At 40.7% G+C, this 23,917-nt stretch overlaps 1 protein-coding gene across 1 annotated transcript in view; it reads left to right on the plus strand.

Moving 5' to 3' along the window:
• Positions 1–2,218: 2,218 nt before the first annotated feature.
• Positions 2,219–23,917, plus strand: part of PLA2R1 (phospholipase A2 receptor 1) — an 87,028-nt gene continuing 65,329 nt past the window's right edge. Inside the window, exons 1-11 of the mRNA XM_075609269.1 lie at positions 2,219–2,619; positions 5,806–6,186; positions 8,047–8,220; positions 9,484–9,648; positions 10,737–10,850; positions 12,227–12,370; positions 12,979–13,167; positions 13,727–13,887; positions 14,878–14,982; positions 17,095–17,207; positions 19,834–20,003. Of these exons, the coding sequence (XP_075465384.1) occupies positions 2,478–2,619; positions 5,806–6,186; positions 8,047–8,220; positions 9,484–9,648; positions 10,737–10,850; positions 12,227–12,370; positions 12,979–13,167; positions 13,727–13,887; positions 14,878–14,982; positions 17,095–17,207; positions 19,834–20,003 (1,858 nt within the window). The 5' untranslated portion in view covers positions 2,219–2,477. The remainder of the gene's footprint in view (positions 2,620–5,805; positions 6,187–8,046; positions 8,221–9,483; positions 9,649–10,736; positions 10,851–12,226; positions 12,371–12,978; positions 13,168–13,726; positions 13,888–14,877; positions 14,983–17,094; positions 17,208–19,833; positions 20,004–23,917) is intronic.

Genomic DNA, 23,917 nt, shown 5'->3' on the forward strand with positions numbered 1-23,917 from the left:
GGAGAGGTGGGGGAGAGAGAGGGGGAAGGGAGGGGAGGGAGAGGGGAGGGGGAAGGGAGGGGAGCGAGAGGGGGAAGGGAGAGGCGGGAAGAGGTGGGGTAGAGGGGGATGGGAGGGAGAGGGGGGACGAGGTGGAGGGGAAGGGGGGAAAGGGAGGGAGAGGGGGAAGAGGTGGGGAAGGGGGGAGAGGTGAAGAGGTGGGGGAGAGGGGAGGGAAGGGGGATAAGGGGGAGGGGAAAAGAGGAGGGAAGGGGGGAAGAGGTGGGGAGAGGGGAAAGGGAGAGGGGGAGAGGTGGGGGGGGGTGGGAGGCGGTAGGAGAGGGGGGAGAGGGGAGGGAATGGGGGTAGAGGTGGGGGGAAGGGGAAAGGGAGGGAGAGGGGAAAGAGGTGGGGGAGAGGGGGAAGAGGTGGGGAGAGGGGAGGGGGGAAAGGTGGGGAAGAGGGGAGGGGGGAGAGGTGGGGATGGGGGGGAGAGTTGGGGAAGAGGTGGGGGAGAGGGTGAAGAAAGATGGGGAGAGGGGGGAAGAGAGGAGGCGGGGAGAGGGGGCAGGAGATGGGAGAGGGGGGAGAGGGAGCAGGGGGAGGGTGAAGAGGGGGCAGGGAGAGGAGCAAGAAGGGGGCAGGGAGAGGGGGTAGGGAGAAGGGGGGGCAGGAAGAGGTGGGAGAGGGGAAAGAGGGGGCATGGAGAAGGGGAAGAGGTGGGGCAGAGACAGGGTGAAGAGGGGGGAGAGGAAGGAGCTCCCCCTTTTTTACCTTTTTAATATGTGCATCAATACAATCCACACAATGATAAGTAATTAGCTAAGTTGAAGATCGATCCGTTCATTCTCGTGTGATCGATCAGCTAAGATTTAGCTCGGGATTCACTCCATCACTGTCAGTGCAGCAGAAGAGGACACAAGATGCAAAGTTCTGTGAGGAGATCACGTGACCAGGCAGTCACTAGATACAATTGGTGCACTGCTAGAGAGAGAGAAGGCAGGGCTCAAAAAGGGGTGTGCCAGAGCCTGTTTCAGAAGAGGAAAGGGATGTGACTTTGTAAAGGGTTGCTATAGAAACAAAACATGCTTGTTACATTATAATACATTAAAAATGTCATTCAAATTAGTTTATTTATTTATTTATTTTTTTTAAACAATGCTACAAGTATTTTTTTCATAGTTCTAATACACTGAGCATCCTTTGATTTCTATAGTAGGCTTTAGCACACCTCCCCAGTAGTGCAAGATCTTTGTAACACATTCTTGTTTGTGATCATTTGTTGCCAATAATTCCAACAGTTTGAGTTGTAAACTGTAATAATAGATAATGTTACATTGTAGCTGCTGAGTTACACTGACTGGGGGATTGATTTGAAACTGAAAGGTAGCCATTTAATGAACCCTGGGAAGCAGGATTTTGCTGATGGATCACTGGAGAACTAATCAATCGTAAGCTTAGGTAATTAGTTTTCAATAAAGGTAATCAAAGGCTGCATATATTAAAAGAACAAAAAATATAGGTATATATTTTTCTAAAGCTGATTGAATTGACTCTTTAAAGTAAAACTAAAAAGGGGAACTCTGTGGGATTGCGGCTTTAAACCCCTGATTAAATGTTTATTTTTAGTTTTTGGTACCCCCTCATTTTATTGTGGGCGGTTACTCACTACACACACAAGGTGCTCTGATAAATTTGTTTACATTTTTAAGTTGTTACAAATTTCAATTGTTTTGTTATCTATCTAATAGAAATTGCATTTGAAGGCTACAAAAAAATATCTATGCCATCTCCTCTCATCTCTACTTTTATATAACTGAAACTTCCATGTGTGTAATGACATGGATATGCAGCATGCTGCAGAAAGCACTTATAAATTCCCCCTCCCCTTTTTTCTGCACCCCTAATTCCATTACAATTCAAAATACAGTGTAAATGTTGTACAAACAAAAATATTGCTTTTGTCCTCTAAACAAAAAAAAATCAGTGCGTTAATAACAACTGTCATTCTCTAAGTAGGATTGCAGAAAAAAGGGTGTGTATTTTCATGTTATGAGAGAAAATAGGCTTCACTTCACTGATGCCTGGCCAAACTACAACATAGAAATAACAACCCACTCTCCTATCCATGGACAGCGCACTCCCCTATCCCAGGACAGCGCACTCCCCTATCCCAGGACAGCGCACTCCCCTATCCCAGGACAGCGCACTCCCCTATCCCAGGACAGCGCACTCCCCTATCCCAGGACAGCGCACTCCCCTATCCCAGATCCCAGGACAGTCCACTCTCCCATCCCAGGACAGCACACTCCCCTATCCCAGAACAGTACACTCCCCTGGCAAAGCACAAACACTGCATCCACGCCCACATACCCGGGCTGGCCCCTCACACGCCTAGCTCAGTTTATACCCCCCTCAGTACATGCAGTAAACGGGGAGCAGCAATCACTACCAGTCCTTTACCCCGCACCGTGCCTCTGGAAGTCAGTGCCTCAGCCATGAGCCTCGGTCACAGTCACTGCGCAGTGCCCAGCTCTGTCTCTCTGCTTATCATCACAGGACTCCTATATCTGGGGCTGTTCCCCTACAGTTTTGCAGAAGATGCAACTCTCACGCAGGATGAATTCTCCCTTTTGCTCAGTGAGTGCTGAAGATGGAAATCTTTATTTTTATAGATATATATATTTTCTCCATTATGTCACAATTATAACGTGCTTTCTGATATGTGGTCTATCTGCAAGGAGAGAATACAAATAGCATGGCATTTATTTGTGTATGTTATCATTAGAACATGTCATTTTCTTCCTGTTAGTTTTGATAACATTCCATTTGATGTCATATACAGTAATGTATTTATGAGATATTTAACAGTTCATTTTATACAGTAATAAAGAAAATGTATGTTTCACACAGATTTCATTCTATACATTATCAATTCTGGACATAAATGTTCCCATTATAACTTTTTTGATAGTTTTCTGTCTTGGTTACAAATGACTTAACATTTAATTTTACACATTACAGTAATGAAATAAAGTATTTTTCTTGGAAGATATCATTTTGTACTATAATGATTCTTGTCATAGCAAGTCCCTGTGGAATTGTTTGATGATGTTCTGATTAAGTAATGTTGATTTCAAAGCGTGTTTGCTTGTTTTGTTGAATTATACAGAAACAATGTCTTGTTATCAGGAGCACAATTCAAGTGCTCGATTTTTTGTAAATTGTAGCTGTCAGGGTTTTATGATACAGGTGATTGAAATTTGTGACACGCTCAGTGTCCTCATTTGCGTGTTATTGCCCAGAATCCTTGTCTGCAGTTTCACTGGTGTTGACATGTTACAGTGTTGTTAATGATGCAGGTTTTGTGTACATGTCAGACATCCAAATGTTTTCCTCGACTTGGTATTGTAGTGCAGGGGTGCAGATAGATATAAAATTGTGCACCAAAAATTGTGAAATAAATTAATATTAATAACTGTGAAAGGTGTGAAAGCATAATGTCACAACTACAAAGAAGCATACATGACCTTAGTAACGGAAATATAAACTGAGTTGTTTGCTGAGCAGATGGGATGGCTCAGCATCATACAAACTAAAACAGAAAAAAACAAGAAAAGCGCACACTCATAGTGTAGTAAATAATGTAATATTTAGTGAAAAAGGTGGAGATAAGTAATGTAATATTTAGTGAACAAGGTGGCGGTAAGAAATATCCAAAAAACATCCAATGCGTTTTGTAGGACTAACAATACTTCATCAGGGTTCCTAGGGATCACAAGGGTTCCCTAATGAAGTAGGTTTACTCCTACGAAACGTGTTGAATGTTTATGCCAGTATCATCTTTTATTAGCTTATCTCCTTATTGTGGCAAGTTGTGCTTTAAACATGCAGAAATAATAGTGGCTTTGTCTGGACATTATTATCCTTGTGCTTTAACTAGTTCTTGAGTGTGACGCCCTACAGCATTGCCCTCTGCTTATACGGTAAGCACAGCTACTAGCCAGTAGAGAAGGACTTTCCCGTGCTATTTCTAATGGTAACTGTGCCATCGGGACTATTTTGTCTTCTTACATCACAACTACAGTAAACAGCAACCAGCTATTCACCTGTGCAAGTGTGGATTTGAGCCGCGATTTATCCCGCGGCACAAGCCATGTACCAGTGATCAGTGTGTGCTCACCAGCTGCGCTACAGGTCTCTATATTGCTGTGCGAGCCTTCACCAGTGACTTTCACTACTCCCGGGACCCTCTGCGTGCTTTGATCCGCTTATCCCGCTGTTCCGGAGCCTGGACTTTATCTGCACATCCCGAGGAAAAGACTGATCTACATCTGAGCCAGCAGCTTACTCCGGTGTCAATCTGTGGGGCTGCTTTGCCTGTCTATGGTACCATGCTGGTTTATGCATGACATGCTTTTAAGTATTATCTGTCCTGTACGTGCGAGACTTACCTTCACTTTTTTCACTAAATATTACATTATTTACTACACTATGAGTTGTGCGCTTTTCTTGTTTTTTCTGTTTTAGTGCAGGGATGCACAACTCCAGTCCTCAAAACTAGAGAGGCGCAAATTTTTCTGGCACATTTGGTTCCACAGCGGATCGTCCGGTTCCTTTGGTCCGCGGATCCATCTCAAAAACGGCGATTCGAGTTTTGCAGTTTTTTTTATTATTATTACCAATACACTCTGCGGATTCCGCAACCCGTGGATGGATTTTCCCGATCTAATCCGCTGATTTAGCAATTCGTTGGGGGATTCTTCTTCTCAAGTCATACTATCTCATTACTACAGACAGTGCCTACTTTACGCATAAGCTAACTAGGCTACAGCTTAGGGGCCTCACAATATGAGGTGCTTCAAAAATAGGGGGAAAATTACTGCATTTCAAGTTTTAAAATGGGATGGTAAATAAAGTAGATATGGGAAAGAGAAGATTCTCTATAAATATGGACATTTTCATTCAAATATGACCAGAAGCATCTTGTGCATCGAAAGTGACAAACTTCATAGCTTATCATTTGAAGACGTCATCAATGATTTTGCTCTCCAAAAATCACGAAAGAAAATGTTTTAATATTCAAATTAATGTGATGTGCAAACACTACTCATTTTAGCTTTACACTGTCATCTTTGTATATAACAATGCTAGTACAGCTCAACCCCGTTATAACGCGATCCGTTACAACACGAATCCGCTTATAACGCGATGCAAGCGTGGCTCCCAATTTTTTTATTTATGAATACTTTACAACACGATTATTGGTATCTTAAATACTTTATTGTACAATACATACAACTGTACATTATTTCTACCGCGATCCGCTTATAGCGCGATGTGATTCTTTGGACCTCAAGCACAGCGTTATAAGTGGGTTGAGCTGTATAATGCTTTCATTTCATTTCTAGTTTATATAGTCAATATAAATATAATATATCCCTTCAGTTAGAATAATAAATCTATTTCTAATGTTTGGGGCCTCTGTAACTTGATATAACTTAGGGTCTCAGAAGGTCAAAGGTCCCTGACGATGGAGGAATGAAAAAAAAATGCATTGGTAAATATTTATCAATGTGATGCAATAATATGTTGAAATTTGAAGGGAATTCACCATAAAATCCTAGACAAATGTCTTCTATAAATAAACAGAAATTTAAAGTGATGCATGTTGCAAATATTAGGCATCTGAAAAAATTAGAAATGAAACCCAAACTGAGCAGATATCTTTATATGACTCAAGTTCCAGTGAAATTCCTACAGAATTTTGTAAGACTTTCTAAACCAGTATGACCCACAGACCTAAACACAATTCTTTATTTACAGGCAAAGGCGTGTTTATTATAGAAAGCGAACACCTCAACATGTGCATTACAGTGGATTCGTTTGGGCTTTCCTTACAAGACTGCAGACTCCTTTCGAAAAACATGTTGTGGAAATGGGTGTCCAGACAGCGTCTGTTCAACATGGGAAGCAGCAGTTGCCTGGGACTGAACATCAGCGATCTGGAAGAGCCTTTAGAGATGTTTGAATGTGACTCAACCCAGCATACATTATGGTGGAAGTGCAGCGAGGACATGCTGACTGGGGCAGCTCACTATAAAGTTGCGGCTGAAGGTGGCAAAGTTGTTGCCCGGAAGCAGTTATACCATAAGTGGAGGCGATACCTGTCACGCGACGAAAACATCTGTGAGCATTCTTTTCAAGGTGAAATGTTAAAGCATATCTGCTAATCATAGGCTCTTTCTAACAAACATATATATTATTATCATAATCATTTCTTTATAATGCGCCAACATATTCCGTGGCGCTGTACAATGGGGTTGGAGGACGACCATAAAATAACAAACATTAACATACATTGGTACAGTAGGTAAGGAGGTCCCTGTTCCAATGAGCTTACAATCTATAGGGAAGGGTATGTGGAAATAGGGTACGGGGGGGGGGGAATGTTGTTCTATTTTGAAATTATAACAGAGCAGCTGTAACATCGGGAAATGTGTGACACCCTTTGGCGCGACGCAGATGTAGGCTGCAGAGGTTCTGAATGAATCCTGAATGTGCTATTTAAATTCAGTAGTCTAGGACAATAAACATTGCAGATTAGCGTTGCTGCCGAAAAACGTTGCAAGTAAATATTGGACAGACCAATAAGACCCACAGTTGACTTTAGCTTTTAAGAGATTTAGGGGCAACTGCAACTTTGAAGCCCGTCCATTATAAACGTTTATTTTCCATGTACTAGTACTGCAATACAACAGTTAGGGGTCCATCCAGGGGTTGAAGTGGTTGTCATATTTGTGTTGGAAGACATAATGGACAAAAAGTTAAAGAGTACCCGCAGCACTCATAAGCAGCTGACACCAATGAAGGTCAAACAGAAAACAGCTTAATGCAAAAAGAGAAAGTCTGAATAATCAGAGCAGAATAAACTAGGTACTATTAAAAGGTAACTACCCAAACAGATATTCCCCCCTGCTCTTTTACTTTTGTATCTTGCTAGGGTTTGGGGAGACCCTCATACCTGCATGCACCTCTTTTTCTTTTTTTATATATGTGTATTAGTAGTACTGACTGACCCTATATTTAGTTTTTTTTACATAATGGACCACGACAGTACAGCACTAAACTGACGCCTCCTATATCTGCAAGGCACTGGACATTTACCCACTTTGCACTTCTTTTTTTTTAAATAAAATGCGTAAATAAGGCATTTTAAACTTTGAAATAAAACGGTCAAAAAGCTGAGCATTAAAAAGAACTGCAAGAGTGTGAAATAATGTAATTTAAAAAAGTATATGAGTTTTATTATGAACGTCTAGAATGGGCTGTAAATGAATGGGAAAGATTTGTAATTAAAGTTTGTCATGGACCAAACTGATGAAACCCCACCAAACATGCTTTAATATAATGAGTTAGTGAGTGTGTTGGTTCTATGTATTATTAATGACATGAAAGTTGACCAGGATATGGTGTTTTTTAAACACCCAGTGTAGCTATTCAACATACACATTGTGTTCCATTGGATTTGTATCAGTCTCTGGAAGACAAGCTGCGGACAATACCAGACGCATTATTGAGTTGGTGTCATTAGCTACCAAAAATAAAATACCATCGTTGGTCCTGAGCCTTGACGCCGAAAAGGCGTTTGACCAAATCGATTGGAAATACATGTCAAAAACATTGCAGGCATTTGGAGTGGAAGGCCCTTTCCTTAGAGCCATCAAGTCTTTATACACTACACCATCGGCAAAAATATACTCCAAAGGTTTCTCCTCTGAGACCTTTCCTATAAAAAATGGAACCAGACAGGGATGTCCCTTATCTCCACTGCTATTCGCCCTCTGTATGGAGCCACTAGCTGCAAACATAAGAAACAACCCAAATATAACAGGAGTTCAGGTGAAGAGTCAAATATCCAAAATCGCACTTTATGCAGATCATGTGATCCTTACAATAACCAAACCTCAAACTTCACTTCCAAATTTATACTCCACTCTGTCGTCTTTTAAGGATTTGTATCAGTCTCAGAGATGAGGTATGTCAGCTCTACGTTTTATTTTACAGAAGTATACACTCTTCAGGGAAATGGCCTTGGAATGCCTTGTGCATTCCCATTTAAATATAACAGTAAATGGTACCCCGAGTGTATTAAAGAAGGACGGGAAGATGGATTATACTGGTGTGCCACTACAATGCTGTATGACAGAGATGAGAGATGGGGATTTTGTCCTAGTCCTGGTAAGTACAAATTGCATTTCACTTTTTAAGAATAAAATGAGTATTGCTTTGGGACCTAATTGTGCATCAAGTACATTAGACCAACACCTTGGAGCAGCAGCAGCCTGCGTTGATTTCAGTTTTTACTTAGGCTGTGTTTATATTACTGGCTATAGCAACAGCACCCGTGACATCACACGTCGCCGTCGCTATAGCGAAGTTTCCCTCTGGTGTTCGATGTTGCTGGTGGCAAGGGGCTGTGTGATTGACTTGCTGCCATTCACGGGGTACGGCGGTCTCTGTAAATCTCAAATTCTTTTGACTACAGCGATTTTGGTCGCTGTGACATCACATGTCGCCGTCGTGCTCATTACGGCCGGTCACATTGAGTTGCTTTGAGGCTGCACGCCGTCACTGTAACCAGGACTATAAACGCAGCCTAACTCTTTCCCCTCTTTACAACGCGGTTTTTATTTTTAAAATCCATCAGCATTCCGTTCAGTGTTTGAAATATTTTAGTATCCGGGAGGATAAAATGGAGCTCTTCCCAGAGCCTGGTGCAATCTAAAGATTACCATGGTAACCTGAGATTGTGGATTTCAAATAATAATAATAATAATAATAAAAAGAATAACAGGATACTAACATTACATGCGTTAAACTGATGTTGGCTTCTGGAGCGGATAGCTGCTTTAAATGTCTCTGTGACTAAAACACTGATCTCTCCCCCAAAAATAATCGCATTTGTGAAATGAAAACATTTCATAAGACATTCTTCAGGCTAATCTGATTTTCTAAATGTAAATGCGGGTCTCCTACCTACTACAGAGGTAAATATCTCTGGAAGCAGGGGTCGCCGGAACTGAAATGAATGGGGGTTCAGCACTGAAGACCTCTTGCTTCAATCCGGGGTTAAAAAATAAATAAATATTACATTGTTTGCCGTTTTAACTGAAACAGCATGAGAGTTATCCATAGTTGAATTTATGGTGCACGGAGGTATCCAAACCTCACAGGTCTCTTCTTCACTTGAAGAAGAGACATGTTGATCATTTATAGATAACATGACCCACAACAAAGCTACACTTCTCCAGGACCACTTAGAAGAAAATGTAAACATCCAAGAAAAAACAAAATGCCATCATAATGAAAATAAATGGCGAGTTTCATAAAATGTGTAATAAAAAAAATTAAAATGCATTGCAAAATGGTGCTATAATAACAGCGACAAATTAAATGGGTTCTCGTTTTTGCTATGGTTACTAACTGGACCTTTTTATGCAGACACGCACTGTAACGTTTTGTGGGAGAAGAACCAGGCCACACAGGCCTGCTACCAGTTCAACCTCGCCTCGGTTCTCTCCTGGTCTGAAGCACGTGCTTCTTGTCAGTCACAAGGTGGAGATCTACTGAGCATCACAAGTGTGGAAGAAAATAACTTCGTATCAGGTGAGTAGCCAATCTGATTATGTCACAAGGAACCGCTGACACCTTCAGAGCCAGGTGATGCCTGCAACACTGTAAGGCTACGGCCTCAGTGCCTGCGCTGCACGCGCGCCTGCCAGGCTGGCAGCGCGTGCAGCCGAGTTCCCCGGTCTGCAGTGAGCGTTGCCGTGACATCACCCGGCAGGTTCGCCCTCATTGGCTGATCTGCCGGGGGGGCGTGGCCTAGCGCTCCGTCGCGAGTCCTGATCTCGATTCTTTTGAGACCAGGAGTTTCTGACGGCGCAGCGGCCTCCCCTCGCCGCGTGCCCTGCCCCATTGTGGGGCGGCTCTTGCCCTTACTGCGTCCGCCACAGCGGGTGCTGCAGTAGCCAGCGGGGGCTGGTCTAATGAAAGTCGCTACAAATACCTCACGAAGCATGCCTTGCAAACGTTGCGTTCTTAACCCCTTCAGCTGGTTGTTGACCTCTCTGGCTTTTATTGAGACAGTGCTATGGTCTCTGTTCAATACAGAGGATAGTTTATTTCCATGTTAATGAACGGGAGTGGAATATTCTCACAGGGAAGATTGCTTCACCGCATGTTGAATCAGAACATATGTTATGTTTAAAAACAATGGTTGTGATTCAGGAAAAAGATCCAATTGCCAGATAACATTTAAATGAACCAAACATGGCTAAAATAAAAACATCAGTAAAAATGTTACTTTATGCAGAATTGTTTTAATTCCGTACTTTTTGTGCCCACTATGTGGGCCTGCAACTTCAATTTAATTTAGTTGTTTAATAAATCCAGTGTTGGAGGAACATCGTTTCCCTTAAATCATGTTCCTCTAGGACTGAAGGAGTGCAGACAACTGAAATAGTTGTTATTGCTTCACAAGTGTTTGCCAAATCCTTGTCTTGGAAACAAGAGCACATTGCACATTTCTGCTTGATTTCCCGGCCGTAGCCTCTGGTAATCACATGTTCCTCCTAATAAAAGGTTTTTTTATTTTTTCAAAACAGCCAGAGTGCAAAAAACAGCAAAACCAACAGATAAAATGTGCTGTATTGTGTTCATTATTTGTTGTGTGTTTATATTGTGCTATGCAGAGAGATTGAGTAGCATCGGAGTTCTGCTCTGGATCGGCCTCAATCAACTGGATGAAGCTACTGGTTGGCATTGGTCAGACGACGCACCACTTGCATTGGTGAACTGGAGATCAAGTACTTAATATACCTTTCTGCATGGTGCATGCTTTCCATACAAGAGTACAATTGTTTACCCTGTAGCACTCAACCTTTTGTTATTCAGAGAGCTGATTAATCACGGAGCCGAGACTCTACAAGCCTCATTCAATTTTTGTATAAAATTTTTATTTTTGTCTAATCTAACATTTAAATTACCAGAGAATGCAATTTGTATTTTTATTGCACAGATTAACATGTCCCTATTCATGTGTCATGAACGCATTTAACAATATTATTGGCAGTCCTTAAATTACCTTTGATTATATATTTACTCTAGAGACTGCTAAATGATAGTAATTTCACTACTGGCGTTTCTTGAACATGCAGGGTCTTGCTGTATAAGTAAATTACTTACAATAAACTGTACACTGTACACTGCATAAGTGGATATGCATAAATTGCTCTTCCATTCTGCCTTTGCTTGCCTCCTATACATTGCAGACGAAGGGATATATGTATCAACCTTTTAACAAGTATTCCTTGATTCATTACAATTTGTCTTTTGTGTGTGCCTGTAACATGATTAACTAATTTCTTAGGTGGTTAACACAACCTGAAGGAGGTTCTGATATAAGAAGCTGGGAGAAGATTTAGGAAAACAGTATTTGATACTGTACATCCAATCAAATTATATATACTCCCATAATTACTTACATGAGTTAGACAATATAGTTTGATAAATGTACGCTTCAAGTGACAGGAGTTCCAAGTACCTCTGTTAGCATCAGTTTAATGGCAATGCTGTTTTGTGTCGCAATACATATGGTTGGATTCGCTAAGCGTTCATGTGTTAACTGCCAGTGTAGCTAACTCTGGATCCGGGTGTGATACCACATATCAGCGCTTAGTGAATCACCCCCAAAAAGTTTAAATCCTCTATGATTTCAAAACAATATCAAGTGCCATGCAGAATAACATGTGGCTATTGACCTAAAGCTAAAGTATTACAAGTTTGACATGCTGGAGTGACCTGCAAAATATCCCTATGAATTGTAGCCTATTTTGTAGCATTGGATGGATAAATAATTAAACTGTATGATATGCTTGTGCAATGTGCATTTCATACACAACGTCTGCTTCTCACACACTGCTTGCATTGATTAGGAAGTAAACACAGCAATTTGCATCATTTAGAATGGACAAGATGTGAGTTCAATGTTGGTAGAATTTACACACAATTCTACATTTCCACTATTTCGTAGCTAATCAGAATTAGCAGTCTGGGGTGAAATTATATCATTAACGTTTAATGAACATACATAGAACAATTTTACATTTATACTGTAGTAATTAAGATTGATATGGATAAGACAGGCTCTGATTAATATGAATGTGTAATGTTTGTACTGCAGATCTCACCTTTCACACGCTTGGAGAGCCTCATTGTGGAGTATATAGCTCAATAGGCAACCATAGCTGGCAGAGCTTTGTATGTGAAATGGGTTTACCGTATGCATGTAAAAGGTATATTACACAAAGATACGACACCATATTTGGTAAGTTTATTCATGGTATTATTTGTTAGACATGTGATCTACATTACACATATTGTTGATTTACTTCAATTTACTAGTGTTCAAATAAACACAATGAGGTTTATCATTGTGGGTAAATCATTAGAAGTAGAGAAACGCAGATTTACAATAAAATAATGGTGAAAAACATCCTTCTTGCAAAATCAGCTGTGAAATATACTACACATGTTCTTTTAAGTATATATTTTAATATAACTCCTCCGCTACGCTCCACTATTTGTAATTTTTCCCCATATGAGTAGGGGGCCGATCAGTGACCTATGAACTTAGTGCTACCGTGTCCTTAAAGTTCTAGCGAGACTTTAGAGAGCAGACTTGTTCATGTTTTTAAATAGTTTGGTCCTGGACACTGTTTTTTGCTTTTTTTTTCATTTTCTTATTTCATTCTCCTGGCTCCTTTTTAGGAACTATATACAATAGAGTTATTTTCTTTAGAAAATAGATTAAACCCAAGAACAAATAAATGACAACAGGGTTGGGTAAATCATTCGTTAGTGAAACACACTACAGATATGAAACTGCATCTGATAAACACTTTTATATTTTGCATGCCATGTCAAATATGACAGATACTTGGGAATATTACCCTACTCAGTGCGAGCCTGGGTGGTATCCCTACAACCGCTATTGCTACCAACTTCAGAAAGAAGAGCACAGCTGGAAAGATGCTTCAGTTGCATGTCACCTCAATGGAAGTGAATTAATTAGTTTGACCTCACTGGCAGATGAGGAGCTTGTACGTTACCTTCTTGAGAATGGTGAGAAACAGTGTTTAGACATAATATTGGCTACTAACATTTGCATTACTTCATGATTTCATAGTGCTACTAATTAATGCAGCACATTCCCTTTATACTAGTAGCATTTAGTTCTCCACTTGTCACTGTGTAGAGAGTTCAGGGAACAGACACAACACATGTACGTAGTCACCAAAGAAACCTCATCATATAGTCTAAGTAAGAAGCATCACCACTTTGAACGTATTGCTTAAAAAATAGGGTGGCGTTATCTTATGAAGGTATTTGTGTCAGTAAAGCTTGAATGGTTCATTACAATAGTACTGTACTATTGGTGGTGTTTCAGTCCCTACATAAAAGACCAAACAACATAACATTCCCAAAATGGATTAAGTAGTGCATGTGAAAATACCACACTGGGGAATTTATATTGGGTTAACTACTTCACAATTAGTGCAGAGCTACATGTTGCAGGCCCATGAAAGTTGCTAATACAATCTAAGCAGAAATGATGCCATCTTTATAACCATTTGATACACAACAGTAAGAGTCACAACAAATCATTATTTTACTTTTCTAGAAAATGTGACTGAGGCATGGATTGGGATGAAGGCAGAAGGTAGGAACCCAGTCACTTTTCATTGGTCAGATGGGTCTACAGTGACCTTCACCAACTGGCATAAGCATGAACCAAATGTCGGTCAAGAAGATAGTGAACTCTGTGTGTCAACACAAATAACTGTAAGCTGGCTTCGAATTTGTTTGTATTTTAAACCTCTTGTTTGTTTGAATTCAGTATTAGCCAGTCTCATTTGACATTATTTTTTGCAAACTGCAGTATAATGCTATCGAGAGACTATTTGAATATTTAGATGAATTTGTCATTGTCACGTTCCTCATCTTTGTTGCTACTGTTTTATGGGTTTTTTTTATTTATTCCATTACTACTACACCATGGCTCAAATAGTGTATACCAAGCTACAACAGAGAAACAGAGGTCAAGAAAAATATCATTATTCCTAAAAGGTAATCAGCAAGAATATTCCCATAAAGGACTTGCTCTATTAGCTCTTGAGAGACGTATATTAAGTAAACTGTCATAACACAAGCTTCTAAACCATTTACTTTAATGAACCGTTGGATGCCTTAAAACATAGCACACTTTACTAAATCAGCTCCAGAGTATCAGTTTTTGCTATTGATTGTTAACCACCTATCTTGCCAATTCATACAGAGGATAGTAGTTACAGAATCAGGGATTACCCATAGGTAAAACATGGTAATGTACTGTGAGACCCCCTGATTCAGGAAAGAGCAAAAACTGACTTTTGGGAAGAGCTCAGTTCTCAACAGGTACAGTATTACTATCAGTCAAATTGACCGAGATAGATGTACAGTATATACATATCAGGTATAATGTCCTATATATGTTTAATAATGCTATTATGTCAGGTATACATTTAGTATATAAAAACATAATTTTTATAATGACAAACATGTAATACTAATTTAATTAAAAGTCTTAATATTAATCTGTATTATATACATATGTATTGATACTTCCCAGTTTAGATGCTATTTACTTTATATGAGATATTTGAGATCATCTTCCAGTTGCAATATAATAGTGACTAAAAGCGATATGCTCTTTGAAGGCACAAGACTCATTTAAGTGTAAATATTACTTGAATTATTTGTGTTTTATAGACTCGTATTATTATTCTTGGTTAGGACGGAGCCTGGGAAGTTAAAAAGTGCACCGAAAAAATGTTTTCAATTTGTCAGAAAGCAGAAGAATCTGAAACGGAGTCCGTAGATGAAGGGGAATGTCAGAAGGTACATTTTCATGTATTGTGATATGCCTGCTGGAGACAAAACGTTATACAGGACATTCATTATAAACTGTAAAGTTATTTCCTCTTATATTGAATACTAGTACGGCTCAACCCCTTACAACGCTGTGCTTGGGGTCCAAAGAATCACATTGTGGTAAAAGCGTATTGCGTAAGAAATAATGTACAATTGTATGCATTGTACAATAAAGTATCTAAGGCTACGCTTATAGTGCCGGCGACGCGACTGGAAAATTAAATAGAGATGACTTCCAGCGATCGCGACCAATCTGTTGCTTCATCGCGCCGTCGCGCTTACAATAAACGCACGCGCCGGCGGCAATGCATTTGTTTTGCCGCGAAGTCGCATCGCTGTTGCCGGCACTATAAGCGCAGCCCAAGATACCAATAATCATGTTGTAAAGTTTTCATAAATACGAACACTGGGAGACATGCTTGCATTGCGTTATAAGCGGATTCGCGTTGTAACGGGGTTGCGCTATATTTCCTTTAATTGGGATACTAGAAAATCCAACTTTTAAGAAAATGATTGGTTTTCACCTTTCTTATGTTAATAAGTAAATCTGATGATTTTAGCTAACAATCTTGCCTTTTCACCCTGAAGAATAAGATTTATCTGATATGCTAACCTCAACCATGAAATTATGTTAACAAGGAGTCTGTTTGGGTAGGCCTCAAATATGGCAATTGCAGTTACACTAGGAACAGTTATGTTTTGGAAATGTATTCATTATTAAACCTGCTTTACATTTACTCATGTGTTTTCAAGAGAGCAGGTCAGGATAAAAGTCATCAGAATGGTAGTTTTTATGAATTACCGAGTAGTACAATTCCTTATTTGTTTCTTGTATTTATCTTTACTACCCAGACTGCGATTTATCCCTTTATTTAGCCATCACCCCATTGTAAACTTCTAATTTACTCGAAGCAAATGGAGCGTTTGTCCATCTGGCAGTGAAGGGGTTAATCATTCTGCAGAATAATTCCTCTGCCTTAATTTGCTAAGTTTGGGGCAAAAATGCCACCTACAAAATTACCACGAAACCTCTTATTGCTGATGTTCATAGCAAAGAGTGTCTCTTTTCTATGTTTTCCGAGAGAGGATAAAACACGTTATTGTTATTTTCGTAAAGACCAGATGTATCATAGGACTTTGAAGAATCGCATCTCTTTCTCTGCGATATTTTCCATTTACTTCAAGACCCTTTCGGACTGACGTGAAAACGATTTGGGTATAATTTAATATAAAATCAAGGGGGGATTTTCTTCCGCAGACGGCCCAAACACCCGCTTTGGTGGATATGGAATGAGGCCTTTGGTGTTATATACAAGTTGGAGACAACAGAGTTCCTTCTTCTGTCTAGCAAATAAAAATGCAACTTGTGGGCACATTTGCATGTCTCCGACAGGTCTGCAATCCTGCTTTCCTTCATTATCACTCACCAAAACAGTGCTTCCACTGCAGCTAGGGATTCTGGGTAATCACATGTAAATGAGCACAGTGTGTCGCTCTTTACTTCTGATCCCTTTTAACATGGACCCCTATAAGCTTATGCCTGCTGTATGACCCAGCTTTTCAGCACTAAAGTCAGTAAGGTAGGAGTGAAATGTATGGGAAAACTATTCTCTGGATCATGGCCCACTAAACATAACTGACCTCAGTTGTCATTGCTGCACAGATCAGAGGTTAAAAAAGCAAATGCGTAACATCTGTGAAAATAAGGACAGTTATACGACGCTACTTTTTCTTTTTGCATACGCTTCCCAATCGTGGCATGTCAGTGTAGAAAAGATTCCGTTTATGTGAAAATTTACTTTCAGACCTCATGCTCGCTCTTTTCTATTTTCTGTATGAACTAAAGTGAATGCATTAGGTCAGATTTTCAAACCAAGCAATAAACGGGTTTTCACTTTAAAAAAATAACCGTGTAAAAAGATCAAAAACGATTGTCGGACTTGCACGGTTTTAGTGTTCCTGGAGTGTTCTGTTATTTTATGCATTCCACAGTGAAATGCCACAGAGCAGAAAATAACTAAGCCACCTTTTTTTTCTATTCAAAAAACAACACAAACATTAAAACGATTGTTATTTCAGGGCTGGGAAAGACATGCTGGGTATTGTTACAAAATTGATAAGACCCATCGAACGTTTCAGGAAGCTTCAAGTGGATATTACTGTGCTTCTGCGCTAGCGACTGTGACAAACAGGTAAACACGTTTTATGGCTTTCAGCACCTTTAATGTCAAGTAACTTGCTCTCATGTTGATTATATTTAGGGATTCCATTTTTAGGTTTTAACCGAAAGAACACGATCATCTTGCACTTCCGGTTAAAACCGATGTTCATTTTCTTATTGAATAAAAACTTTTGCAGCAACCCAGCCACAGATAGGATACAAAGACAGCCCAAAGGAATGATGGGAACCAAAACAAGTGAACAGCTAAACACCGAATGCAAATGTGTGTCAATTTTGTTCCATTGTTTTCACTGATAAACACAGATTTCTTTTATTAAAAGGAAAACACCGTAACAAAAATGAACACAGGACTTCACAAAACAATATACACTGGATTCCCTACAGTAATTATATTTAGGTCAAATTCTGCTGTGTAACTAAAGCTTGGTCACGTCAACTTTGTATCACATACTGGCCAATGTGCAAAATTCAGATTTATTCATGGTCCATTGATTTTGCAGTGGGCTGAATTCATTTATTGCAGAGAAAGTAGAAATGAGGATACATTTTTAGTAAATGAAGAAGGAGTCTCTATCTCTAAAAATAGTGGAAGTTTTACAGTATGTTCTGTGGTTCTGCTGGTTGTAGTTAGGATTTGGGGCCCACGTTTGGAAAGCTATTAAGCAGATGTTACATTATAAAAGAATGGTTAAGATGCTAAGTATTACATGGCCAGAGTGTTTTTACATTATTGCAATGTTAACAGTGGTAGTGCACTATTAAACGCGCAGTCCAATCTAGGAAGAACGTGATCTAAAGACAGTGGCAAGTTAAAAAGGTTCATAGCCGATTGGCAACCTAAAGAAAACCACAAAAAAACACGCAATTATTTTAAAATACTTTTTAAACGTTTAAGATTTCCATGGTACATAAATGGGTTAAAACATACAGGACACCTGCAAACTCATATTGACCCCCCAAAATAACCACAACATATATATAAGCATATAGGTGTCACGAAGGAGTGCTACTGAGCATGGCGATATATATATTTAAAACCAGAGACAGAACTTGAAACACAGACAGAGCTGAGTGCACATCCAGTGAAACCTATACACGGTACAGTGCCTAATTATATATTTATAGATATCTATTAAATAAAATGGTCTTTTAGTTTAACATTTTGGCCAAAGTGTTGTAAGCCCCTGAGCCACTACATGGCAGACCACATCTCAAGGGTCCCTAACACTAATATAAATTATTTAATAGATTTCTATACATATATAATTAGGCACTGTACCGTGTATAGGTTTCACTGGATGTGCACTGAGCTCTGTGTGTTTCATGTTCTGTCTCTGGTTTTAAATATATATCTCCATGCTCAGTAGCACTAAATTGTTTCCCTAGTACAGAGATGATCATGTGGCTTTAAAATAAGATCATTTTGTCATGATTTTAAGAGGCAGCAGTTAGATTTTATAGGATAGTTTAAAATTAATATTTTTGGACCATGTACAAAACAGTGACGTCTGTGCTGTTTGAAGCATAGTCATGTTAACAATGCAGATCACACTTCTTTACTATTACCTTGTACAGTATGTGGATGCGATATTTATGCTTTCCTAGAACATGCTATCTACTGGTACAATTTTGTATTCACTGTATAAGTATCAAGCAGAGATTTCAGTAGAAAAGGATAGCACTTGTGAGCACATTCATGTCTCATACAGGTCTGCAACCCTGCTACTCACTATTATCTCTTAGCATACAATTCTTCCACTGCAGCTAGGAATTCTGGGAAATGATATGCAAATGAGCACAGTCTTACCCTTTGCTTCATGTCCATTTTAACATGGACCTCTATAGAAAATAATAACTATTTGACTGTCAGATTTGTTTAATACAGTATTTCTTTTAAATAGAGCACCATTTACCTAACACAAGGGGTGAAATCTGAAGCATGCCGACTGTGATATTGACTTAGAGCCAGACACACTAAGCTCTGTTAAATCAGGGCAAATAACGTTTGTTACTAAAATAGTAACAGACGTTCTTTTCCCTGAGTTTAATGCATATCCACAAACGTAATTATATTCTAAAACAACGGTGAGAGAGTGAGATGATTCACAAGTGACATATAGCTCATAACAGAGCACACCTAAGATACCTGGAAAATATGCTAATTTTGATATGCAAAGTGTATTTAAATTAAACAAATGTGTATATTTCCCAGGTATCTATGGTGTGTTTGTGTGCACAGCTATCTCTTCACGCCTTGTATATAGGTGTTTGGGGAGGTTTATAAGTCACTTGTAACTAATAAAATAAGACTCCCTTCCCATCTCACTCCATCCTCTCTAGAAAAACCCATATATCTGGATAAGAGTAACCCCATTTAGGTAAAGACTTAAATAACCGAACATTAATTCCCTGAGTTTACGGCCTATAGTAGATATGCGATATTAGGGGGAGCCTCTTTTGTACTAACGACAGAAACAAAATAACCATACGCTAGTTAAAGGAGCAAAACTGTGTTAACATTTGGTTATTCCCTTTAGTGGATATGCATTATGCTAAATAACCTAATTGAGCTTAGTGTATCTGGGCCTTAGAGGTCAGTATTCTGCATTCACAATATGTATTCTTTTTTGCTTTAGGTTTGAACAAGCTTTTATTATTAGTGTAATCTCTAATAAAACACTGGCTGAAGACAGTTACTTTTGGATTGGCCTTCACGATCAAAATAGTACAGGAGAATACATGTGGATAACTAATGGTACATACAAGCAGCCTATGAGCTTCACACACTGGAATAAACATCAGCCCAGTAAGTTCATTGTAACATTGAAAGTTGCCAACATTTTCAGTAATGGATTTGTCAAAATCTCACTAATATTAACCTACCCACTCCTGTTTATATATAACTGTGACGGCGTAAAGAGACTGGACCAGGAGACCACCCCCTATCTGTCAGGTCACATGCAGGGTTTCTAGTCCACTCCTTATTACAACATAGTTTGAAAGGCAGGCAACTACTCGCTGTCAGTTCTCCAGAAAGTGTAAGGAGACAGGTTCAGAAAGACTGACTAGAGACAGCTGGGGAAAGCAGGACTTCGCATCCAACAACAGAGGCCTGGCAAGGAAGCACTGGAAAAACTGACTGCAGACGTATGCTGGTTATTGCGTAACCCTTTACGCTACTGTATGCTGACATATTATATCCTGTTTTCCCAGTTCGGGAAATAAAGGACATTTTGCGTTGGACTGAGTGATGTGAGAGTCCTTTACTGACCCAACCAGGAAGCCACCCTGTTACAATAATATAGTACAAAGCAGGACAGGCACTCCAATGCTCAAATGGGTGAAAATGTATGGAGCGTTGGGCCCCTCCTCTCCTCTCTCTGCCATTACCGAATCCTTCTTATTCCTCCCTCTCTTGCATGTCCCTCCTTTGAGGCTCACACTGTCCAGATCTTTCCTCCTCTCCCTATCCACATGGCGGTCATCTATCGCCCACCTACCTCTACTCATTCCCCTTCTGCCTTTCCCTCTCACTTTGAACCCTGGCTCTCTTTCTTTCTCTCCTCAGACGCCCCTGTTCTTCTCCTTTGGGACTTCAACTGCCACATTGATGACCCCTATCTCCCTTGGGCTTTCCGCATTCTCTATCTAATTTCTTCTTTTGACCTTCAACAGTGGACTGCAGCCAGCACCCAAAAGGAAGGCCACTACCTAGACCTGGTTTTCACTAAAATCTTTGCTCTCTCTGATTTCTCCATTTCCCTTTTTCCTCTCTCTGACCATCACCTCATCTCATTTTCTCTCTCACTTCTCCCCTTCTCCATATCCCCCTCGTTTCTGCAGAAACCTGCACTCTATTAACATACCAGCCTTTGATTCCACTTTACGCTCCTCCCTCTCCTCTCTCAGTTCTGCTCTAGACCCTGACAACCTGGTCAGAAACTACAACTCTGCCTTATCCTCCTCTCTTGATCTACATGCCTGGCTTTCTCTCTGCCATCCTCGCCCTTCTAACCCCAGACCCTGGCTAAATTACCACACGCGCATGCTGCATTCCTCCCCTCATTTCTCTGAATGCCTCTGGAGGAAATCTCACAATCTCGCAGACTTCCTTCAATACAAATTTAGGCTATCCTGTTTCAACTCTGCCCTCTCTCAGGCTAAACAAACCTACTTTTTTTCGCTAATCAACACAAACAAGTCTAACCCACGCCAACTCTTCTCTGTCTTTGACTCTCTACTCAAACCACCCTCAGCTGCCTCTTCTTCTTCCTCCATCTCACCTCAGGACTTTGCTGACTATTTTAAGGAAAAGGTGGAATCCATACGTCAGGACATCCCCTCTGTATCCTCCTACCATCCTACAACGCTTCCTAACTCTCCTCCAGGTTTCCTTGACTCTTTTGCCACTGTCTTAGAGGAGGATGTGTCATTGCTGATCTCCTCTTCTCCCTCTACCACTTGCCCTCTTGGCCCCATTCCCTCCCATCTCCTAAAACCTCTTGCTCCTACTATAATCCCTATGCTCACACACATTTATAACTCCTCCCTCTACTCTGGAACCTTTCCATCCTCCTTCAAACATGCAACAGTCATACCATTACTCAAAAACAGCCAACTTGACCCTACCTGTCTTTCTAACTATCGACCTGTTTCCCTCCTGCCTTTTGCCTCTAAACTCTTTGGACGTCTTGTATTTTCTCGGTTGCTCCACTTTCTCAACACCTATTCTCTCCTAGACCCTCTCCAATCTGGCTTCTGCACTGCTCACTCGACTGAAACAGCCCTCACTAAAATAACTTTTGATCTCCTTGCTGCCAAAGACAGAGGTCATTACACTCTGCTCATATTACTCGACCTCTCTGCAGCATTTGACACATGGACCACCCTCTTCTCCTTCACATTCTCCATACTCTTGGTATTCGTAACAAAGCTCTATTCTGATCTCCTCTTACCTCTCCCATCTTACTTTCAGTGTCTCTTCTGCTAACACCTCCTTCTCCTCTATCGATCTCTCTGTGAGGGTACCCCAGGTCTCAGGTCCTGGGACATCTCATTTCTCTGTACACACTTTATCTAGGTGACATAATCACATCTCTTGAGTTTAAATATGACCTCTATGCTGATGACACACAAATTTACTTTTCAACCCTGACCATACACCTGCTGTACAGACTAAAGTTTCTGAATGTCTCTCTGCTATATCATCCTGCATGGCCCTCCGCCAACTTAACTTAACATGGCAAAAACAGAGCTCCTCATACTTCCTCCCAAACCTGGCCTTACTACCTCCTTCCACATTTCTTATGGAAATACCATCATTAACCCAGTAGCCCAAGCACGCTGCCAGGGGGGCACACTCGACTCCTCTCTCACATCCTCCTCTCACATGCAAAACGTTTTTAAAACCTGTCGCTTTTTCCTCTGCAATATTACAAAGATACGCCCTTTCCTCTGTTGCTCTACTGCTAAAACTCTGACTCAAGCCCTCATTCTCTCCCATCTCGATTACTGTAACCTCCTGCTGTCCGGCCTTCCTGCCTCACACCTGTCTCCCCTACAATCTATCCTAAATGCTGCTGTCAGAATCTCTCTACTCTATCCTAAATCTGTCTCAGTGTCTCTCCTGCTGAAATCCCTCTCCTGGAACTCAATTCTCCTCCTCACTTTTAAAGCTTTACACGCCCCTCTTTACATCTCAGCCCTAATTTCTCGTTATGCACCATCCCAACTCTTGGGTTCTGCTCAAGGATGTCTTCTCTCTACCCCCTTTGTATCAAAAGCCCTCTCCCGCCTTAAACCTTTCTCACTGACTGCCCCACACCTCTGGAATGCCCTTTGCCTCAATACCCGACTAGCACCCTCTCTATTCACCTTTAAGACCCACCTTAAGACACACTTGCTTAAATAAGCATATGAGTAGCACCTTGGATAATACTAGACACATGATACATAAAGCTTGGCCCCCTGCAGATGCACTTACCAGAATGCCCTCCTACTGTCTCGGTACGTTCTTCCTAACTATCAATTAGATTGTAAGCTCTTCGGAGCAGGGACTCCTCTTCCAAAATATTACTTTTATGTCTGAAGCACTTATTCCCATGACCTGTTATTTATATTATTTGTTATTTATATCAGGGGAGCGCAAACTTTTTGAGCTGCGCCCTCCTGCTTGCTCCTGCAGCTAATCGCGCTCCCCTTACTGTTAGACCGGCGTCAGGTGTGACGTCACACGACCACGTTGCCATGGCAACACGACGTCGGGGTCATGTGACATCACGTCACATGGCCCCGCGGCATCATTTGACGCCATGTTGCCATGGCGACGCGGCACAACACTCCTGCTGAAACCCGGTAAGTAGGTTACAGAGGCCTCACGCCTCCCCCGGCATTTAATTTAAATGCCTGGGAGAAGAGCGCGGGGCCTCTGCAACCGCCCGCGCCCCCCAGTCAAATCACCCGTCCCCCCTGGGGGGCGCGCCCCCCTGTTTGCGCACCGCTGATTTATATGATTAACCCGTATATTACTACTGTGAAGCGCTATGCACATAAATGGCTCTATATAAATAAAGACATACTATACAATACAACGTTTTGGCTCCCAATGGAGTCTATCAGATGGATCAATACAATAATAAAATGAACAAAACATACCCTAACCTACACCCAGTCACCCCAAAAAGGGCGCAAAAATCAAGCACAGTGCACCCGTGCAGAATT

Source organism: Ascaphus truei, chromosome 7 (genome assembly GCF_040206685.1).
Source record: "Ascaphus truei isolate aAscTru1 chromosome 7, aAscTru1.hap1, whole genome shotgun sequence".
Classification (NCBI taxonomy): Eukaryota; Metazoa; Chordata; class Amphibia; order Anura; family Ascaphidae; genus Ascaphus; species Ascaphus truei.